The sequence below is a fragment of the Cryptotermes secundus genome, unplaced genomic scaffold, assembly GCF_002891405.2.
Source record: "Cryptotermes secundus unplaced genomic scaffold, Csec_1.0 scaffold1406, whole genome shotgun sequence".
In the NCBI taxonomy this organism is placed as follows: Eukaryota; Metazoa; Arthropoda; class Insecta; order Blattodea; family Kalotermitidae; genus Cryptotermes; species Cryptotermes secundus.
In genome coordinates, this window is record NW_019721015.1 from 558,008 (window position 1) to 578,960 (window position 20,953).

The 20,953-nt window shown below is 42.5% G+C and overlaps 1 protein-coding gene across 4 annotated transcripts in view; it reads left to right on the forward strand.

Annotated features, from left to right (window-relative positions):
- LOC111875299 (dual oxidase maturation factor 1) overlaps positions 1 to 20,953 on the forward strand; it is a 181,181-nt gene that overhangs the window by 102,983 nt on the left and 57,245 nt on the right. For all 4 annotated transcript variants that reach the window (XM_023871424.2, XM_023871428.2, XM_023871427.2 and 1 more), the window contains exon 3: positions 18,133 to 18,190. In XM_023871424.2, the coding sequence (XP_023727192.1) occupies positions 18,133 to 18,190 (58 nt within the window). The remainder of the gene's footprint in view (positions 1 to 18,132; positions 18,191 to 20,953) is intronic.

The following is a 20,953-nucleotide window of genomic DNA, read 5'->3' on the forward strand; positions in this document are numbered from 1 at the left end:
AACTCATAGCAACTAGTGCCCTATTCCAGAGTAACATGTAGTTAAAATTACAACTTTGATAATCAATTAATAGTAAAGTTGTGGACACTTTGAATTTTACCAAAAAATCAATACCTCAACAATTGGCTTACCTGAATCCAATTGTATTAGGTCTTTGTGTACTCCGATGAAAATTGTCCAGTGTGTTTGAAATTACACGTAGTTCAGTAAGTGTCCACTATCACGATGTCTTCGAAATCATCGGACTTGATGTTTTATAACACCTGACCGCGTTTCCCTCCAGGGGAACGACCCGGTGTTTTTCTCTTGTATGGGGTACAGTTTTTCACTCTTGGAACATGCATTTTAGAATGATTTCATTTCTTGAAACTTCCTCTTTTGGCACAAAGAAGTAAACTATCCCTGGGATATTTTCTGTGAAGAATATTTACAGTTCTAGGGGGCACATGATTTGATTAAAATGAGTTCCTTGAAGACTGGCTTTCGCTTCTTGCCTCTTCGTGGTGCTGCCAATACTGTCACAGGCATTCTTCCCGTGCGAGGTGGCAAAGAAGTTCCATTCTGCTTCAAGTCCGAAGTCTTCTTAGTGATGACATAAATTGGAAAGATTCTTTTTGTTTTTATATTGGCTTCCAGCGCCATCACTGAAATAAATAACTTTCCTGACTGAAGGCACATTTTGTTTTATATCGGCGATAAGAAATTTTTGGAAGACACAAACTGTGGCTCTATCGTGCTTTACATGATCACTGACTGTACACAAGCTTGGGCATTTTCTTATAGTGTCCGCCTTGTAGTAATAGACAGAAGGGTGAAGTGTAGCCTGTTAATTTGCCCAGTGGAAACTTTGAATCTCGTCTTGAACGAGAAACGAACAATTTTCTGCAAAATCTGTAAAATTCAAAGTGTCCACAACTTCGCTATTAGTTGAATATCAGAGTTGTAATTTTAAGCCCAAGTTACTCTAGAATAGAGCATTATTTTCTACGAATTTCAAATACTTCGGAGCTTCCCCACCGGAGATATGAGATGTTGAAAATGGCCGATTTTGGGCCCAGAGCAAAGTTTGGAAGCTCCTGTAATATTTTGGAAAATAGATACGGGGTTCAAAACTACGTGAATATATTCCTCATGTAGGTAACAACAAAGGATAGAAACCACAGATCTGCTACTTCCCCCTCCCATTGGTTTCTGAAGGTCAAATATAGCGTTTTTTCCCCAAATCGAAAGGTAAGTTTCAAGCTTAATTACACCTAGAGGAAGTGAGTTGAGTAAAAACTTGTAATGATATGATTTGTTGTTCATATCATGAGGAACAAATTGTTTTTTTCATTAGAGTCTCTAGCTTCAATAATTATCGAGATACAGAAGATAACGCAAACCACCATTTGAGCCGAAAACGCGTTTTTTCGCATTATAAAGACGGCTGTACCAGGAGAACCAAACGGATTACAATTTTTTACAAATATTTTTGAAGTGTAAAAATATGTAGAAATAAGTGTACAAAATATGAATTTTTTTAAAAATGGTGAACGACCTCTCTGGATGACTTCACATGGATTGACCCGTATGATTTTCACAATAAGCCGATCAGAGTGGCCGCGGTCTAAGGCATGAACAATCTTCGCCCGCTCGAACACTCGTGTCATGGATTCGAATTCCATTCAAGGCATGGATGTCTGTGTGCGTTTATTCTGTGCTTATGTTCTGTGTGTAAGTAGCGGCCTTACGGCGGGCTGATCCCCCGTCCGAGGAGTCCTACCGACTAAAAAGCAGCCAAGGCCCAGCAAAGGGCTGTAGAGCCATTGATTGATTGATTGATAGATAGAAAGAGAGAGACAGACAGATAGATAGATAGACAGAAAAAGATATATAGGTAGATATATAGATAGACAGACAGACAGACACAGAAAGACAGACAGATATACAGGTAGACATATAGATAGATAGATTCTCTAACAGAGATAACAGCGTTAACCACTGTAATTCAGGCGCGGTGTGCTTTCTGTGATGTAGGAAGTGAATGTTTAAATATGATTTAGATGAATTCAGGCTGCGTACTTGCAAGGGACACGTTTTCACTGCCTGTATATGCATGTTGTTAGTATGAACACGTGACAGTAATCTCTGTTTCAGTAGTACCGAGTGCCTTCTGCCTGTCCGTAGTTAATATGGAATTCTACTCTCGCTGTTCTGTCAGTTCAGTTGTTCTCTTCTCAGTCTCGCTTGACTGCTTAAGCTCACAGGGCCTAAATATTCCAAGCATCTGCTTTAAGAAATTTGGCTGTAAGGGCCAGCCCAGAATTCTGTAGCTCTGTGACAGTGCTAGCGGATTATTGCGCCTACTATAGCATGCAAGTTTACTGTAGTGAAAACTTACAATGTGATTTTAAATTATTGTCAGGCTTTCCAGGGTATATATTTTTCAAATCGAGCAACAGAATAAAACTGCTTATGGAATATGAAAGTGTAACTCAAAAGGTTTTATTTGGCAACTCTGTACTCGCCGCATTGATGCCTTGGAGAAAATATGACGTCATACCTGAAAATGGTGACTGTTCAAGAGAAAACAATGTGCGTACCTCGGTTTTTCGAAACAAAGTCCGTTGTCAAAAATGCAACGTCATTTCAGAACTCAACATGGAAAAGATCCACCCTCAGGTAATATTATCCGACGTTCGTTCAGGCAGTTTCAAGAGACTTGTAGTGTTCTGCGCCGAAAAGAAGCGCGAAGACCGAGCACTTCGCAGGAAGATGCTGATCGAATCCAGGAAACGTTTTCTTGAAGCCCACAAAAATCAACTAAACGAGTTTCTCTGCAGTTAAATATACCACAGACGACTGTTTGGAGGGTCGTTAATTAAACGCCACCACCTCCATGCTTGCTGGCCACGTGAACCCCGACAGTAATTTAGAATTTCTGTGTATTTTCCTGCCAGACCCAGTGCGACCCATGTCTGTGATTTTAACATCAGTGATATTTCCCAATTTCCATCTTTCTCTGTCCAACCAGTGCCCCTCTCCTCCTCCTCACTGCATCACAGATTCGATTCATCTGACAAAGAACCCAGTCGCTTGAACTTAAGAAAGGGACGGCTGAATTCAGCTGGATGGCCCTGCGTGTCATGCGTCCGACAGCGGTTATGGTGAAGGAGTTCTTCTGAGACAGGATCATTGCAAAGGGATGGCTACCACCCAGAACACAGGATCTGACACCCACTTACTCCTTTTGTTGGGGGTTCATAAGGAACGCGCGTACCAAAACCACACAGGAAGCATACAGCGACGGAAAGCGACTCCTGAGAATGCCGGGGTTATCATTGTGGCAGAAATTATAGAAGAGGCCGTCGAAGCATGATGAGGAAAATTTAACGTATTTATCCTGAACTATGGAGGAAAATTACAGCATGTTTCATGGACGCTCCTTTATGTTGTCACAATTTAGGGGTGACTCTCGACGGGATTTAGGTCAATGAATGGATTTTTGACAACTTATACACACGACTCGGAACCGCAAGCAGTTAAAGTGCCACCGCTAGTCTCCATTATTCACAAATCACCACAGCACCCGCTAAGCATTTTTCAGCCTGCTGTATTTTCATCAGCCGTTCCCTGGCAACGGCTTCTAACAGTGAAGATTCTTGAGCTTCATGCACTCACGTCATGTCTTCCAAGACTCCCGTACAGAGCTCACTTTCAACTAAGCTCAAGTCAAAGTCACATTGCGACTTACAGTCAGTCAGTCAGTCAGTCAGTCAATCTTGTTGTCAAGCCCAATCTGGGGCTCATGACCAGATATTTATTACTGTTTGACAGTTTAGGTCTTGTTATTGTGGGGCACCCACTCTGACGAGAGGACGGGTCTGTATTTTGTCAGAGTCATTGTCTGTAGTAGTAAGTCATTTGTCATAAGTAAAAGTAAAAGTATACCTGTAACCGGCCTTGGAGGTCCATAGGGCTGTGAGATGTTGATGTTCCCACATTTTCTAGACAATCGGCTCATAGATGGCGGTAAGATTGTCAGCCCTACGCGCCGGCCGCCCTTTACCCCCAAGAATATTCCAAGAATATTCCTGGTACTCATTTATGTTAGAGGCCTAGTCGACCCCAGGGCCATAGTCCGGCTGGAAGGTTTAGGTAAATTGAAAAAACCCAATGACCTCATCGGGATTCGATTCCGCGACCTTCTGGCTTGTAGCATAGTGCCTCAACCAATTACGCTACCGCGTGCCCCCATTTATCATAATGTAAAGGATATTTACATTTTACATGTTAAACATGATAATAAATGTATTAAATATATACAGGGCCTCTGTCAGTCCAGGCTCAGTACAGCAGATTATGCCCTATTTCTAGTATCTTCCGCTACAACGGCAGTCTACGGTCGTATGCTTGACCGCTGCCAAGTTTAAGCCTCTTATACTTTCTGTGTCGGGCTTCGCCTTGTCCAGTATTGCGAACATTTTCGTTATCATGATTTTGTATGACTTCCGCTTGTATTTCGCTTATAACCTTTCGGCACGGACCACGTAAAAAACACGGCTCTTCCATTGTTATAATACAACTGTTGTATTATAAAGAATCTGCTACATAGCAACGGAAACATGTTTACTGAGCCGTTGCCCAGAAATGGCCCCGGTATATCGCCCATCTCTTGGTCGTTGCATAGCAACGTCTCTACACTTTACAATATTTTATATTCATTGAGATGAAGTACTGTGTTGTCATGTTTTGGTACGATTTAAATGGATCACCGTGTAGAACAAAGTGTTCCGATTGCTTCCCTCACAAATCTGAGTTGTCAGTGTGGAGCAGACAGACAATCGCTCACATGTAAGCATGTAGCCATGCCACGCATGCGTGTCGACTTCTTGATAAGGCCTGGTACAATGAAAACTACAACCTGACCTTTCTTGTTTGTTTTCTGTCCTCCGTTGCGACATATTTTTACATAATTTGGATTACGGTCAAGAGCAGAGCCTCGTAAACAGCAACAAATCATCGGAAAGAGAGATGACCACTCACGTAGGCACGTGGGGAGAAAGCGACTCGCCAGCGCTGATTTGTTCTGTTGCGGTGAGGTTTACGGGGACGGGCACAGTTTGTGACTGCAAACCGAGTGAAAAATATTGGCTCTTAGAAAGGCTGCAAGAAGTATCTTTTCTTCTCCCGGGACGTGGTCATTTTCCTTGTCATCATCACAGTGTAGAGTACACAACATTCAAGAAAGAATAACTCTCAACTTAAGAAAGAGTTTCACGAGCGTAAGTAAGGAAAAAGGTCACATAAGCACACTGTGTACACTGAACAGGCTCTTGGTCACAATTAAGATTACCGTGATTCTTCCTTTGCAACAAGCAACGATACTCAGATTGACGGAAAGCCCGAACTGTGTACTGAAAGAGTAAAAATTCAGAATTAATGCTTCTTAGGTCAGTGAATGTCGATCTCAATAGCCGCGCGGCCTAAAGGGGCCTATACACGTACGAGTCTTACTCGCGAGTCCGACTTGGCTCGGGTTCCAATGAGCTAAACTCGTCCGTGTGTGGGTCGCAAAGTTGGGAGTCAGCTCATGCGTTTGTGGTAAAATTAATCCGAGCCCGGCTCCCGAGTCAAGCTCGCCGAGCCAGACTCGTACATGTATGGGTCCCTTAAGGTACGAAATATATTCGCCCGCTCGAACACTGGGATTGTGGGCTTGAATCCCACTCAATGCATGGATATGTGTGTGCCTTTATTCTGTTTTTGTGTTGTTCTGTGTGTAGGTAGCGGCTTTGGACGGGCTGAACCTCCGTCCAAGGAGTCCGACTGTGTATAGGATCAAGAAACTGAAAAAGTTGGCAAGGCCAAATAGAGGGCTGTAGAGCCATAGACAGACAGATAGATAGGTAGATAGATGGATAGTTGAATTGCTTAATATATGCTTCATAGTAGCATTGCGGTACAGCACTGCATTATAAAAGTGAAGCAAATATGATGTCCTGGAAACCGTAAGAAACCGGGAATTTGTAAAAAATCAGAAAATGTATCTGTCGTTTTCTCCACAGATTTTTATCCTAATATTTCTTTCTGATAAATATTTAGTGAGATGTAGAAATGAATGTTGGTCGGCATTAACCGTCGGCTTTTAACGTTCTCAGTGTAAATGAAAATTTAAATGGCCCAAGAATTTTTCTTAAAATTCTCCAATAGACTATTTGGGCATCGAACCGAGTACCCCGTAAATTCTAGTTAATCTCCTCGTTACTGACTTCGCTTCTTCGAGTAGGCGAATGACGAATGCAGACCTTGGCACGCTCTCAGTTGACTGTCGGTGAATCATGAGATAATGGAGAGGTAACGATTTATGGGTGACTGGACGGGGTTTGGATTGGTGAATGGATTTTTGACCACTTATACACATCACTCGGAACTACAAGGAATTAACAGCGCCAACGCTAATCTTCATAATTCACAAATCATCACAGCACCCGCTAAACGTTTTTTTAGCCTGTCGTGTCTGCATCAGCCGTTCCCTGGCAACGGGTTATAACAGTGGAAGTTGTTCTTCTTGAAGCTAATGGTTCCTCAATCGGCCAAGAAACTTCCCACCTTCCATAACACCGACAAGTTCATTACCTTGTTCACAAGATCCTTCACTTGTCCCTGCCAGATGAATCCTTCACACACAGTTCCTAAATCCACGTTCATATTATCCAAACACGAACGCCTAGGTCTCCTGAATGTTATCTTCCCTTCAGGTATTCTGACTAAAATTATGTACGCATTTATCAGTTCTCCCGCCCATCTCATTCTCCTTCACTCGGTCACCTTAACAATATTTGGTGAAGACCAAAAGTCATTAAGCTTCATATAAAGTAATTTCCTTCCACCCTCCTATCACGCTCTCGGTCCTATTTCCGAACATTCTTCTCGGCACTTGCTTATACACACGTTTTTCGAGTCCAAGTTCCGCACATAACTAACTTCATGGAAGTTGAGCCATGCACCTACTCAAGACCTTCCCAGCATTTTATGGAACTTGAAGTTTCATTACCGTGTTCACTGGAGCCCTCCACTGGTACCTGTCCTGAGCCAGATCAGTCCAGTCCATACCACCATATCCCATCTCTGTATGATACATTTTAATATTATACACCAACCTACGCCTTGGTCTTCCCAGTGGTCGCCTTCTTTCTGACTTTCCCACCAATATCCTATATATGTTCGTCTTCTTTCACATTCGTACTACATGCTCTGCCATCTCATCCTCCTTGACTTTATCATTCTAATTTTACTTGGAGAAGAGTATAAGTTATGAAGCTCCTCATTATGCAGTTTTCTCCAACCTCCTGTCAGTTCATCTGCGGTCCAAATATACGTAACTATAACATAAAATGTTGAACAAGTCGTTTCACAGTCGGTCCTTTCGTGTTAACAACTCTCACTAGAATGTCGATCTGTAGAGCTGTCCATCTGTCCGTGCTGGCTAACCACTGGCTTCAAGTCAAAGTCACATTGCGACTGACGGTCAGTCAGTCAGTCAGTAAGTCTTAGTGTCGAGCCCCAGATGGGGCTCATGACCAGTTATTAATTATTACCGTTTGACAGTTACGGTCTTGCTTCTGTGGGGCGCCCTCTCTGACGAGAGGACGTGTCTGTCTTTTGTATATGCTGTTGGTCCTCGCCAGCTCAGTCTCTCTCGGGTCCGAGTTCCTTGGGACTCGCGACCATATTTTACTGTCTCAGATCTGAGACTTCCCTTTTCGTCGCCTCCTGCGATTCGCAGGGTCACGGTGGAGGTATTCGATCCCGCCTCCACACGGGTTTTATCTTCTTATGTAACCTAGAGTCGGACCTATAGAAAACATGTCACTGTCTGTATTGCAGGCTTTGCTCAGCACCGGCTGTTTACACAGCTGTTGCTAGGCAACACGATCCATTGTTGTTTCAGACCTTACATAGCAACGATTGTTTACTCGTTGTTGCTAAGCAATGGTACCTGAGCTGTCACTGTAGCGTTTCCGGGGCAACGTCGTTACTGCTCGGCAAATAACACGCAACAACTAGTAGAGCAAACGCATATGCAGTCATGGATCATAAGTCAAGGAATTAAAGGGGAAAGAAGTCTCAATTCCCAACACTCTGTTCTCAAACACCCTCAGTCTATGTACCTCCCTTAATGTCAGAGACCACTTTTCACACCCACACAGAGCCACAAGTTGCACGTATTGTACGAGTACAATTCACAAGTCCGTAAAGCAGACCCATACTTAAAGAGCGAATAGGCTCACACCTGGTCAAGAAAATATGTGTATTAAGAAACAGTCGGAAAATAATAACCTTGTTCTTCTGATAAGTCTAATTGTCAAGATCTTTTAATGGTTAAGCGAAATAGAATTCCGCAGAACGAGAATCTTATATAAAAGTGTAGTTTTTTGTGTTTATTTTCTTGCGTTGCACTTATGTTCAGTATCTGACAGATGGCGTTGGTCATAAAACGGACTCGATAACACACATATATATATATACGCGGACACGTTTTTCGCTTGAAATACATTCGTTCGTTTGCACTGATTCAACAGGCGGATCTCTTGAGAAACGTTGAAATAATTAAAACTTTCCGTTAACAATTCAACGGAGATTACGCTAGTTTTCCAGTGATCTCTACACAATTACGGGTGGCGGCAGTGTTAAGAAATACAGTACGTGATGCTCTGGACTGATACAGCGGACAGTAAGGCTGAATGGGATTTCACAATTTGCAGGTTTTAATGCAATAACAAAGAAAAAGTAAACGCATTTTCTGTATTGTGCTCCGAGCCTAATTGCAGTGCAATTTCTTAGTGTGGAGGAAGTAAGTGGCTGGAGTCTAACACAGCCAACATCAGTTCAACCCACTATACGGTTGTGTCATGTACAGGATGACCAGCAAATTGTTAAATGAAGAATTAGTGTCATGTATTACGTGAACTAAGCGGCACTATGGACATTGCCTGTATTACTGTACTATCTGCGCAGCAGAGCAACTGCGGCTTACCGTTAATGCCTTGAAGCATGAATAAGTCAAGACAGCAGGTTATCACAGCAAAATTCGACTCATATATCTCAAACATTAGGAGGAGGACAGGAGTATGAAATTCGCATTCTTAGTCATAAATGTTGCTTGAAATAAGTTCTTCCTCTTTATTCTAAACCTAATGTTCGTGTTTTTCGTTTTTTATGTGCATAACTATTTAGGCACTAAGCCATGAAGGCATATTGGGGAGTGGATGTATAGACCCATGTTTTCTTGACCTCGTCACTAGTTGGAGATGAGTGGTCAGCTTCGCCCCACAGTGGTTTTACCCCCGGCGAAAGAGCTCTCAATACCCTCTGGGTAGGAGGTTGGGTGGTCCCCAGAGCCGGTCTGGACTACGTGAACCTACCGGGACTGTAACTCCGAACCCTCGGTCGTCGAGCTCGTAGCCAGTCGCAATACTGACTGAGCTGTCCAGGCTCAGTTCCTCATTCTTTTAGTAACCATTGAAATGTGACAGAATAAATCTACTCTCGAACTGAGGGTCGCATCAACAAAAATCAGTAACTGGTAGATGAATCGAATCCATGTAACGGTGGAACTGTCGATTTAGTAGATTTCATTAATATCTTGATAAGGCAGACATAAACATTGTCTCGAATATTTTATACTGTCACGTGATGGCGTGACTGTAGACGGGGTTTGGATTGATAATTGGATTTATTGAACGCTTACAGAACGTAATTACAAGTGACCATAGCACTATAGCTAATTCATACACTCAGAAGTCCACTGCAGCACGTACTAAGCCTTCTGAGTCTGCTGTGTCTTCACAAATCATTGTCTGGTAACGGCTTCCAACACCCTAGATTCCTCAGCTTCCGTGTTCACGTCCTTGCTGGTCGACGACTCTTTCAAAACTAAACCCTAGACTTGTCCTGTTTATAACACCTCGGTACGGACCGCGCAGAAAACACATCTCCTAACAACTTCATTTTTGTGTCACGTTGCTCTCGCACGAACCGCGTAGAGAAACCGCCCTCCCAGTAAGTCCATTGGTGCGTGTTAGGAATCTCTTGCGACCATTACCTAGCAACGGCTGTTGTTTACAGAGCCATTACATGTTACAATACGAAATTACAAGCACAGAATTGTTCCTCAAATTGCATCAAATGGGAACTTACACTTGTGTCACTTTTGAAGAATATTTAATTCCGTTTATGTGCTAGGTGATTAGATTGTCTGTAGTCATTTGGCTTTTAACGGAGGAAGATTCACCGAAATATTTGCGTGCTTAAATAAACACAATTCTTATCAGACAGAAGGCTATCAGTGTAGAAGTCCGGTGTTTCCGGTAGATGTTCATTTCTATTGAGGCATGAAATTCTTCTGAAGGGTATCTGAAAATTCAGTCCGTACCTCACAGAGAACATCGCTACTCCATTTAAACGACTTGACCGTTTAATGCTCCTTAGATAAACAAGCAGTGTGTATTGCGAGGCTCATACGAAACGCAGAAATTCACTGTGTGCGCGCAAAACGCGTAAGTTTTAATATTAACAATACAATGTAACACCCCAGGTTATAAATTTGAAGCTCATCGGCATTGTGGCCCCTGTATTGCAGCTGTACTCCACTGAATGCTTTACTTACCGACGCTGGGAGCCGACTCAATATGAATTCGAATTGAGCAATGATTAATGAATAATTAATTAAAAGTGGATGTGGAAGGAAGCTGTCGTGGTCCAATTTTGGGTGCTATCCCGACATTTATCTGCAGTGACTGAGAAAAATCACGAAGAGCCATAGTCAGGATAGCCGGTCTCCGGATCAAGGCGGGAGGATGTGTGCCGTGGAAGATGCGATGGAATCACGTGGTACAGTCTCACTCATGAGGACGATGAAGCTAGGGCGGGCAATAGGCTTCATTCGTGCCCTTACCAAATAGCTCAGTCAGCATAGTGACTATGCATGGGCTGGACCACTGAGGAATCGGAGATCTACCCCCGGCACGAGCAAGACATTTACCATAGAATTACGATTTATTCTGGGAACCACCCAACTTCCTGTCCAGTGGTTGGCGGGGGTTGTTCCCCCGGCAGTAAAGCTGCTGGCGCGTAAAACTGACCACTTACCTGTATCTGATGCCGAGATTAAGAATCCATGGAGCTATACCTCCACTCTCAAAACGTCTTCATGGCGAGGTGTTTAATTGAGCACGCGGAGACAATTTCACCTGTACCGAAGTAACGTGTGGAGTGTCATCTGAAGAGCGTGACCCCGTGACGGATGCAATGTGTTGCAACATGTATGGGTGATTATAGACGGGGGTTTGGATTGGTGAATAGATGTATTGGTCGTAACTAGAAATAACTATAACACTATCGCTATTTTAACATTTTACAGTTCACTAGAGAACAGTATTGTGTTCTCTGTCTGTTACTAGACGTTTCTTGGTAACGGCTTCTGCAGTGGTTGTTATTCTGCCGCCGGTTCAAGTCCTATCTTCACAGTCTCTCGTACAGAATTCAACTGTCAACTGACTTCGTCCCTTGCTTATAACATCTCGGCATACACCACATAGAAACGCCCCGTTTCAGTTGTTGTAGTCCAACTGTTTACATTATTGGAATCTGCTGTGTAGCAACTGGAATGTGTTTACGAACCATTGCGTAGCAACGGTCACTGTTGACGGAGGCACCGCTACCGTATGCTCAGTTGAGCTGGAAAAGTAGAGACTTGTTTAAAAACGGAAGCCCGGCTGTACTTGCTTTCTGTATGCAGCGCTCGGAACACTGGACAGTATTGTGACATGTAGACCCATTTCTAGGCAACGGCTCGGTAAACACATTCCCGCGGCAACGAATAAGCAGGCAACAATTAGATAACTTTCGTTGCTATGCAACGGCGCTGTAAATACGACAATAGAACCGGTGTCGCAAGAGGTGTTTTTGTGTGGTTCTCATATATCCATTGCTGGCAACGGATGTGTTTTCTGTGTTGTGGTTCGACCCGAGACTACATAAGGAGAAGACAACAATAACTGTCAGTTCAGTTCAGTCGTACTTCAGTTGTCAGTTGTAAGTCAGCCTGTGAAGAGAAGACTTAGCATGTGAAAATAAGACTTTTATGTGTACTGTAGTTTCAGTGAGACTGTTATAGATCCGTTGCAAGTATATGACTACTGAAGACTGAGAAGACTTAGCGTGTCGTAGTGATTTGTGAAGTGGGTAGACTAGCGACAGCGCTATAATTTATTGTGATTACGAGTGATTGTGAAGAATATGTCAGTAAATTCAATCATCCAATCCAAAATACCGTTATTATTATTATTCACGAAGCCATAAACACATGACAGTATAGTGGACTCACGCTCCATTGCAGAAAACAGCGGGACACTTGGACACAATTCAGACTGCTTAGCTTCAGGCTCGAGAGCAGAACATGTGGTTACATGGCGGCGTATGGAAGAACAGAGACACAGCTTCACGAAGTTTTAACTTGGCACTAAATGGATGTGGCCTCGAGCTCTGGTCAGTTATCCAGTAAGAAGGAACTCTCAGTGCTAAGTGAATTGGAGGATCAGGGAGCACCAGAATTGGTATGAACGCCATGGTCTGTCCACTCCGGGGATCGCGTACTGCCCCCCCCCCAGTCATTCAGCCCATAATCTAGTAACTTTATGGTCCTATTCATGCTACATGTGCAGAATACCGGTATACACTCTGCGTTTGAATTCTCGGCCCGTCATTTTACTGTTTTTATGTCCAACAATTTTCTTTATATTCAGATCCTGGTGTTCTGGGTTATGACACCGTGTATTCTGGTAAGGAGGAACAATCAGACTCCATTTCATGAATCTTCACTGCTATCAGAACCTCGTCCTCTCCGCGCCTGCTTTGTCAACAGTGACACAACTCTGTCCCGTTTGCAACAGGAATTTGCCATCCCTTAAACAGGTGCACCTGAGGGCAACCGCGATTCGTTCTTTAGCGGTTCCCCTGTTCTCGGGACCGAAGACTGGTAAAAGAAAATTTTCGTTCCATCACCATCTCAGGCACGTCTTACCGTCTACGTCACAGTACCTGCTTCAACATTAAAAGACTTTGCTCACAGTATATTTATGTATTACACATGATCTCACAGCTTGACACTTTGAGTAGGTAAAAAAAAAGGGTAAAAGGTAAAGCTATCCCTGTAACAGGAAGGCCCATAGGGTTGTGAGACATCGAGGCTCCCACGTTTTCTAGACAATCGTCTCACAGATGTCGGTAAGGTTGTCAGCTTTACGCACCGGCCGCCTTTTACCCCCCCAGGAATATTCCTGGTACTCATTGCTGTTAGGGGCTGAGTCAACCCCAGGGCCGTAGTGCGGCTGGAAGATTTAGGCAAATTAAAAAATCCACGTCATCGTGACTCGAATCCGCGACCTTCAGGATTATAGTATAGTCCCACAACCAACTACGCTACCGCGTGCCCTTACACTTTAAGTAGGAAATCAGATAATGAACAGTGCCATTTTAGGTGTTACTATTTGCTAGATCACCACAGAGTAACGTAGAAAATGGCCGCGCCATAGCTCAAGCGGTTAGTCGCTGGCTTCCCACCGCGGCGGCCCGGGTTCGATCCCGGGTCTGGTCAAGTGGGATTTGTGGTGGACAAAGTGGCGCTGAGGCAGGTTTTCTCCGAGTACTTCGGTTTCCCCTGCCAATCTTCATTCCACCCATTGCTCCACAATCACCCTCACCTATCATCTGGGGCTGGTACAATAGGCCAGAAGTGCCCGTAGTACAAGGGACTTGGTCCCACCCCACTAGCAATAATAAATAAAAACATAACGTAGAAAATAATCGATTAATTAATTACTATTCCTCTTGCTTTTTCTCTGGAGCATATGATATCTGTGAAATGCTTCGTTTCACTTCAGTTTCGTAATCATATAGACAGTCGGTAGGACTCATTGATCGGCCTGTCGCAAAGCCGCTACCTACACAGAAGAACACAAACACAGTAAACGTAGCAAACATCCATGCTTCGAACCCACGACCCCAGTGTTCGAAGGGGCGAAAGCAGTTCATGCCTCAGACAGCGCGGCCACTGTGATCGGCAGAAGATGATTACGCCACACATAATTGGTAAGTGGTTTCGCGGTACCAAATTATTACTTCGTAAATTTCAGATCGTAACCAACTTCAAGTACTGCCAATGTGTATTCTGTTCTCAGGGGCAGAGACAAAGTTTCACACCCACACAAAACAAACACTGCAGTATTATTAGCAGTCCACTGTTGAAATAGAGAAATTCTCGATTCTCTCATTCCGAATGAAGAGTTGAGCTGCTTGAGGAACACCCTGTGCTGCAATGGTCCCATCTTGAGAACACCACCAGTTACAGCAGGAGAGTTTATGTAATTTCTCGTGACTGCCAGTCGCCCGCGCACTTCTCTCAAAACACCGCGCCCGGTAGACTGAGGCAGGGATCCAGGCTCTGTGCTTCCTCTATTAGCACAGGCTAGCAATTGCACCAGTCAGTGCAAGAAATGTAAATGTCAATACTGTAAGTTTATTTCTTTTTTGAGTCGCTCTCCAGCCCATTCAGGGCCCGGCCTCTTATTTGGTTCTGTAATCATTTGTTTTTCACAGACGGTAGGACTCCTTGGACGGGACAACAAAAACACAGAATAAACGCATACACACATCAAACATCCATGCCATGATTGGGATTCGAACCCACGATCCCAGCGTTCGAGCGAGCGAAGACAGTTCATGCCTTAGACTACGCAGCTACTGTAAGTTTAATGGTTTGTGTTAATAATGGCAAATTAACCCTATAAGTGCCATTCGTGGTTCCTGGTGCGCTGAATCTGCAATTTAGACTCTTAGAATACTCTCATTTTGCGGCTAACTGAGATATATATATTATAAATAAAAATCCCAGATCAACCTCAGGTGTACTGAAAAAAAATCCCAAATATTTGTGAGTATGCAGTTTATGTAAAATGCCAAGATATATTATATTCTTTCATATTTATTTTGTGTAGGCCGACATTTCTTACGTTCGGCGGTTGTAAAGCTAAGCAAGTCAGGAAACTTCGAGCGTAGCGTAAACTTTCACGCAAGTTCCTCGATTCTTGCGTCGAGACTTTCCTGGTTACGACAAAGTCATTCTTGTTTGCTTTGACAACAATAACACATTCGGAAAAATGTGTCAGATATAACAATTTTGGTCTTCTGCGATGTAACGCTATGTAATCCGTCGAAAGTCAACCAAGGTTTCGGAGGAAAGTGCCGCCTCCATCTTTAGGATCGATGATGAGCCAAGCAAGGAGCCAGCATGGAACAGGTAGCGTAAAGTCTGAAGATGAAGGTGACACATTCCTTTGAAACGTGAGGAGACTTTCAGTGGTACAGCGTTATATCCCAGGGACAGAATTCTTCATAATATCGCTGTGAGAATCTCTGTCTGTCTATAGCTCTACAGCTCTTGTGGATCCTGGCCGCTTTTTCAGCTTCTTAATCTGTACACAGTCGGTAGAACTCCTTGGACGGGGGATCAGCCTGTCTCAAGACCGCTACCTACACACAGAATAAACTTACACTGACATCCATGCCTCGAGTGGGATCGGAACCCACGGTCCCAGTGTTAGAGCGGCCACTGTAATCGGTCTGTGAGAGCCTTAGATCCTATATATCGGATATAAAATCTATGTGTCTCGTTTTGCTCTATAACTTTTGTTCCAAACACTTTTCGCCCCGATAAATGTTCAGCGACTTAAGTTCCAGATTCGCGCAAAATGTTCACTATTGTCGCCAGATTGTAACCGAAAACAGAACATGTTAACTCATCTTGGTAAAGCCCCTCACTGTGAAATTTTCATGAAAATTCGTCCATCCTTTATCTAGTTGTTACGGACCGACAGGCTGAACACTTGCAGATGATAATACGCCAACTTTTTCCAAATTTTAATTGCGAACATTCGAAAAAGTGATAAATATTTTTTCCATACTTTCAGAATTTGGTGCTAAAACACTGAAAGTACTCGTACCAAACTCTGGTTCGTTTGGAAGTGTGCAACTGTACTGTCTATTTGAGGTTATGACAGTGGGTATGAAGACTGCTTTCTTATGGGACAGCGTCCCAACCGTCCCAACCCAAAATATACGTATTTCTCTTAAAAATAAAAATCGGTCAAGTCTCAGAGGAGCATAGACTTCCCAGACTTCGGTGTTGAGTTCATATCCAGAATCTGTCGCTGAGATAACTGGATAGATGTAGTAGAACTGGAGCACAAGCTGCGGTTCCTGCCTTACATGTTATGCCGTTTCGTAACGCCACAATTCCTAGTTTTGCATTCAACAAACGTGGCTTACATGTTTTGTACAAAAACGTCGAATGTGTTATAGAATAAAGATTACTGTTTGCGGGGTGTGGCGCCATGTAGTCTTCTTAAGTTTACCGACGTTTCGGAGAAACGTAATGCCTCTGTTCATAGGGCCTATGAGTAAGCCAGGTATGAAAGAGGCAAGAACAGCTCTGATTGCCGCCTGTTTCTTGCTGGTTACGTGGTTGGCTTAGTCTTCTATTCTGATGATGGAGGCAGTACGTTCCTCTGAAACTAAGTGAACTTCTTCAAGGTTGTGTGGCGACACATGCCATTGAGACATAGGGCTAAGAAAAATAGACGGACACGAGGCAGGATCTCGGGGTTTGCAGGATTCTTCAAGAATGTGATGTTAAACTTACTGATTCCACGGGAGACATCCTTGAGAAGCCGAAAGTCTCTCGGCTAGCCAGCAAATTACTCGCCTTGTATGGAACCCAAAGTTTTTCTTTTTTTTGGGTGGGGGGGAGATTTTAGCTGCTTTCTACTGGATCCTATAGCGAGCCAAATGAATGCAGTCCACATCCTCGCATCCCATTTCTGCAAGGTCACATTGAGGTGAGAACATGTTGTGGGAGAGAGAGAAGATTGCGAAAACAAGTGGAAATGCATCGAAATGATGAAGTCTGCGTAACTACAGGCCGGACCTCTCAAATCCGGCGGCCTTGAGACCTGTGGTGACTGAGGTATTCTCGAGGCACTTACCTGTGGATACCGAGGTACTATCCAGGTGCTTGTCTTTAGGGACTGAAGGAAGATCCACGAACAGCCTTATCAAGGTAACCTATGCCTTGGTCGAGATTTTGTACACGGGACGTACCGAATGCAAATCTTGGATTCTGTCCATTCGTAATGAATTAAGTCAAACGCTGGTGAGGATTGTTGGGAATCGTCCGAAGATGAGTTGAAATGTGTCCTTACTCTTAAATTGGACACTGAGTTCCTTTCTTTCCAGTGAGTACTGAGGCGGAATATTCGGCCCTTCTTTCTTCAAGTTGGCCCATCATAGAGCGCATAAGCTCACGAGATGTAGCGATATGCAATTCAGTATATGTTCTGCTGTGTTGCACTGAGTTCTGTAAAACAGTCTTCCATTTAAAACAATATCACAGTGGAAATTTTAATTTATACCTTAGTATACATTCGAGGCATTTTTGTGATTAACATTCCGTTACTGTCGGCCTGTCTCGAAGAATGCGTGTAAGTCTGCCAACACAATCCAAGGAACATATATCTGAAGATGCTGTTGGGGTTGGTACATCTATTCAGGACAACGGAGGACTCATGCAGAATATTTTGCGGACACTCATTTGTATGGTCCGTTCATTTAGGTACGAAATACAGTGTATGACGTCGGTTTTAGATGGATCATCCTGCAGTTTTAAGTAGTTTCTATTAATATAAATATTATGTTGCTGGGTATTATCCATCGTCTTATCTTTATCTAAAACGGCCTCTTTATATTACAGAACACACCATTTCGAAGACTATATTTTGTCTCCGTCCTCAGGTAAAACCGGAGACAGGAATTAGCTCTATCGATTGGGCTAAACCGAATAGGTTTTGCATGAGGACGGAGACAGAATCCAGTCTCCGAAACTTTGTGTTTTGCAATATAAACAGGACGGTGTTTTAGATAAGAACATGACTATGTATAATGTCCAGAAACATAACACTCGTATTTGTACTAATGTACTATCGTCACAAAATTTAGATTTTATTTTTTATTGTGTTATTCATTTCTCTGTTTCAGAGATTCACAACATTCACAAGCGTAACGCTGAGCCTCTTCGTAGGAACTGTGATCCTTGGTAAGTCCTGAAATGCACTTCCGTTCTGTGCAGCTCTGTAACATAATGACATTCGCCATACCACATTAGCACAGAAGGATGAAAAATGCATGGGCAAGTCGGAAAACCTCCTGAAAGGAACATACTAATTGAAAGACCCAGGCATAGATGGGAATATAATATTATAAAGGCTCTTGAGGAAATAGAGTTGGAGGGTTTAGGCTCGATTATCTAATTCAGGCAAGGGCCAACTGCGGGAGCTTATCAAAATGGTAATGGTCCTTAGGCTTCCGTAACCAAATGAGCTGCGTTTACCTTCTCAAGGAGTCATTAACATCATAGTGTCCTTTGCATTTGTTCAAAACGTCAATTGATATATCTCTTCAGTCAACTTATTCTTCGACTCACATAATCACTTAAATCGGCTTATGTCTTCGTTCCAGATATATCTTCACATATCATTACAGTCCACATACCTCTTCATTCTATATATCATTTAAGTGCACATACAACGTCAATTCACACATCTCATCACTCATAACTTCAACCCATATCTCTCTTCAATCCATGTATCATATCATTCCACATGTCTCTTCACGTATCACTTCAATCCACATGCCCCTTCAGTGCACAAATCACTTCAGTCTACATATTTCTTTCAAGTGCCTCATGTTACTTGAGGCATTATCCAGGCCTACCTCTTATTTTCAAAGATCTTCAGTTTTCCATAATTTTAATTATTATTTGAACCATCTGTTTTAATATTTGAAACTCTGCCCACACAGTGTATTCATGCATCTTGTATGATTCACGCGATAAATTGCGACTGTTTTCCTAAAGAGCATTAACCGATTGGTCTATACCAGCATTTCTCAACCTCCTTGCACAGGAGGAAACCTTGAAATAATTTGTAAGTCACAGGGAACTCCTGCATAAGAATTATTATATTATATATTATTAAAAATTTCCTTTCGTAACATGATTTTTCCAAAGATTCAGTTTCCTTTTAAATCAATAAATCTTGTCATTTGAAGTCAAAACAGTTTCTCCAGGGCCTTGTTCACCTGATTCATTTGATGAAAAATGTCTGCTAAGTAGGCTAGTTTCGCCAGCCATTCTTCATCTTCAGAGCACTTTGCAAAATCTGGCCTACTGTTTTCCTGAAAATAAACATGCAATTCTACTTTCAGCTAATGCACCTTCTTGTGAAATCTTCCTCTGCTAACCCACCAGATTTCTGTACGTAGCACGAGATTCATGTGCTGTTTGTCCATGTTTTCGCACTCTGAAGTGATCTGTTCTTTGTTTGATAAGATTAACCATTCTTGTAGCATTATCCAAAACTTTTTCTTTCATTTCATCTCCAAGAGTTTTTAAACCGGCATCTCTCTGTGAATAAATCAGTGTGTTGTGATGTCAGAATTTTCTTTCTCTCCCCCCTCCCCCCAACCCTTTTGTGGCGCAGGAGAGGCGAAATCTCTAATGGAGCCAACCACTGATGGAACACCATCAGTATAGATGCCTACACAGTTAAATATATCTTGCCCATTGCTTATTTGGGACAGCTCTTTGCAATGGAGACATTTTTCTCAAATTCCACCATCATTTACAAAGCTTACAATGCTACTACATAAATTTTATTGGCGAAATCTGTTGACTCATCAAGCTGGTTAGAAAAAACCCGTGCAGCATCGTGTGGCATGTCATCAGTACGTCTGTTTACAGTACTGTTTGAAACTTGAAAATTTTCAATTTCTTATACCGCATTTTGTCCCAGCATTTTACCCACTATAAATTTAAATGCTGGCATTATTAGGTTCTCACCGACTGCGTGACTTTTCTTTTTCTGGGCATTAAGTTTTCCTACTAAATAACTTGCTCCCTGAGCCTTTTCACTGACTGTGACTTCACAGAAGCTTTACTCTTTTTGTTTTGAGATCCCAGGGCTTCTCCTTTCTTTAGCTTAAATTCAAATGCACAGAGGTGTTCAACATATGTTAAATGCAGTCCTGCAGTCTAGGAAGTTCACTAACAATATGCAGAATCATCCAACTCAATAAAGATCTTTTACCAGAATATCAGAGGATCTAGCAGCAAAAATGATGAGTTAATATATTCTTTTGAAATAGACAACATAAACCCTCACATATTATGTTTAAGTGAGCATCGCATGGTTGCACAGGAGCTGCAAGACCTCGAAATGAATGGGTACTCTTTAGGTAGGGGTTTTGCCGAAAAGACCTACAGAAGTGAAGCGTGTGTTTTTGTGTTAGGTCAGAACAACATTTCAGTAAAAGTGATATTCCTCATCATGGCAAGGAGGAGGGGGACTTCGTAATGTGTGCAGTTTAAGTAATACGTAAAATGTATACCCCAATTATACTGGTATTAAGCTTGTACAAAGCTTCTTCAGGATATGTTAATGAATTTATAGAAAGGCTAGATGCAACTTTAAAATATTTGTGCAAACAAAAATCTGAGTTTATAATCTACAGGGACATGGGCATAAACTATTTCATTCAAAATAAACAGAAGAAACAGGTAAGCTCTATACTAAAGACATGCAATTTACCACACACTGTGAATTTTGCAACAAGAATTCAAAATTCCAGAGTACAGCCATTGATAAAGTTTTTAAAGATAGTACAAGGTTAAGCTCTTCTTGCACATCTCCTATAGTCAACGGCCTCTCAGACCATGATGCTCAGTTCCTTACAGTAAATACTATTACTTCAAAAGTAAATTTAATACCCTTAAAATAGAGAACCAGAAATATAAACAGTG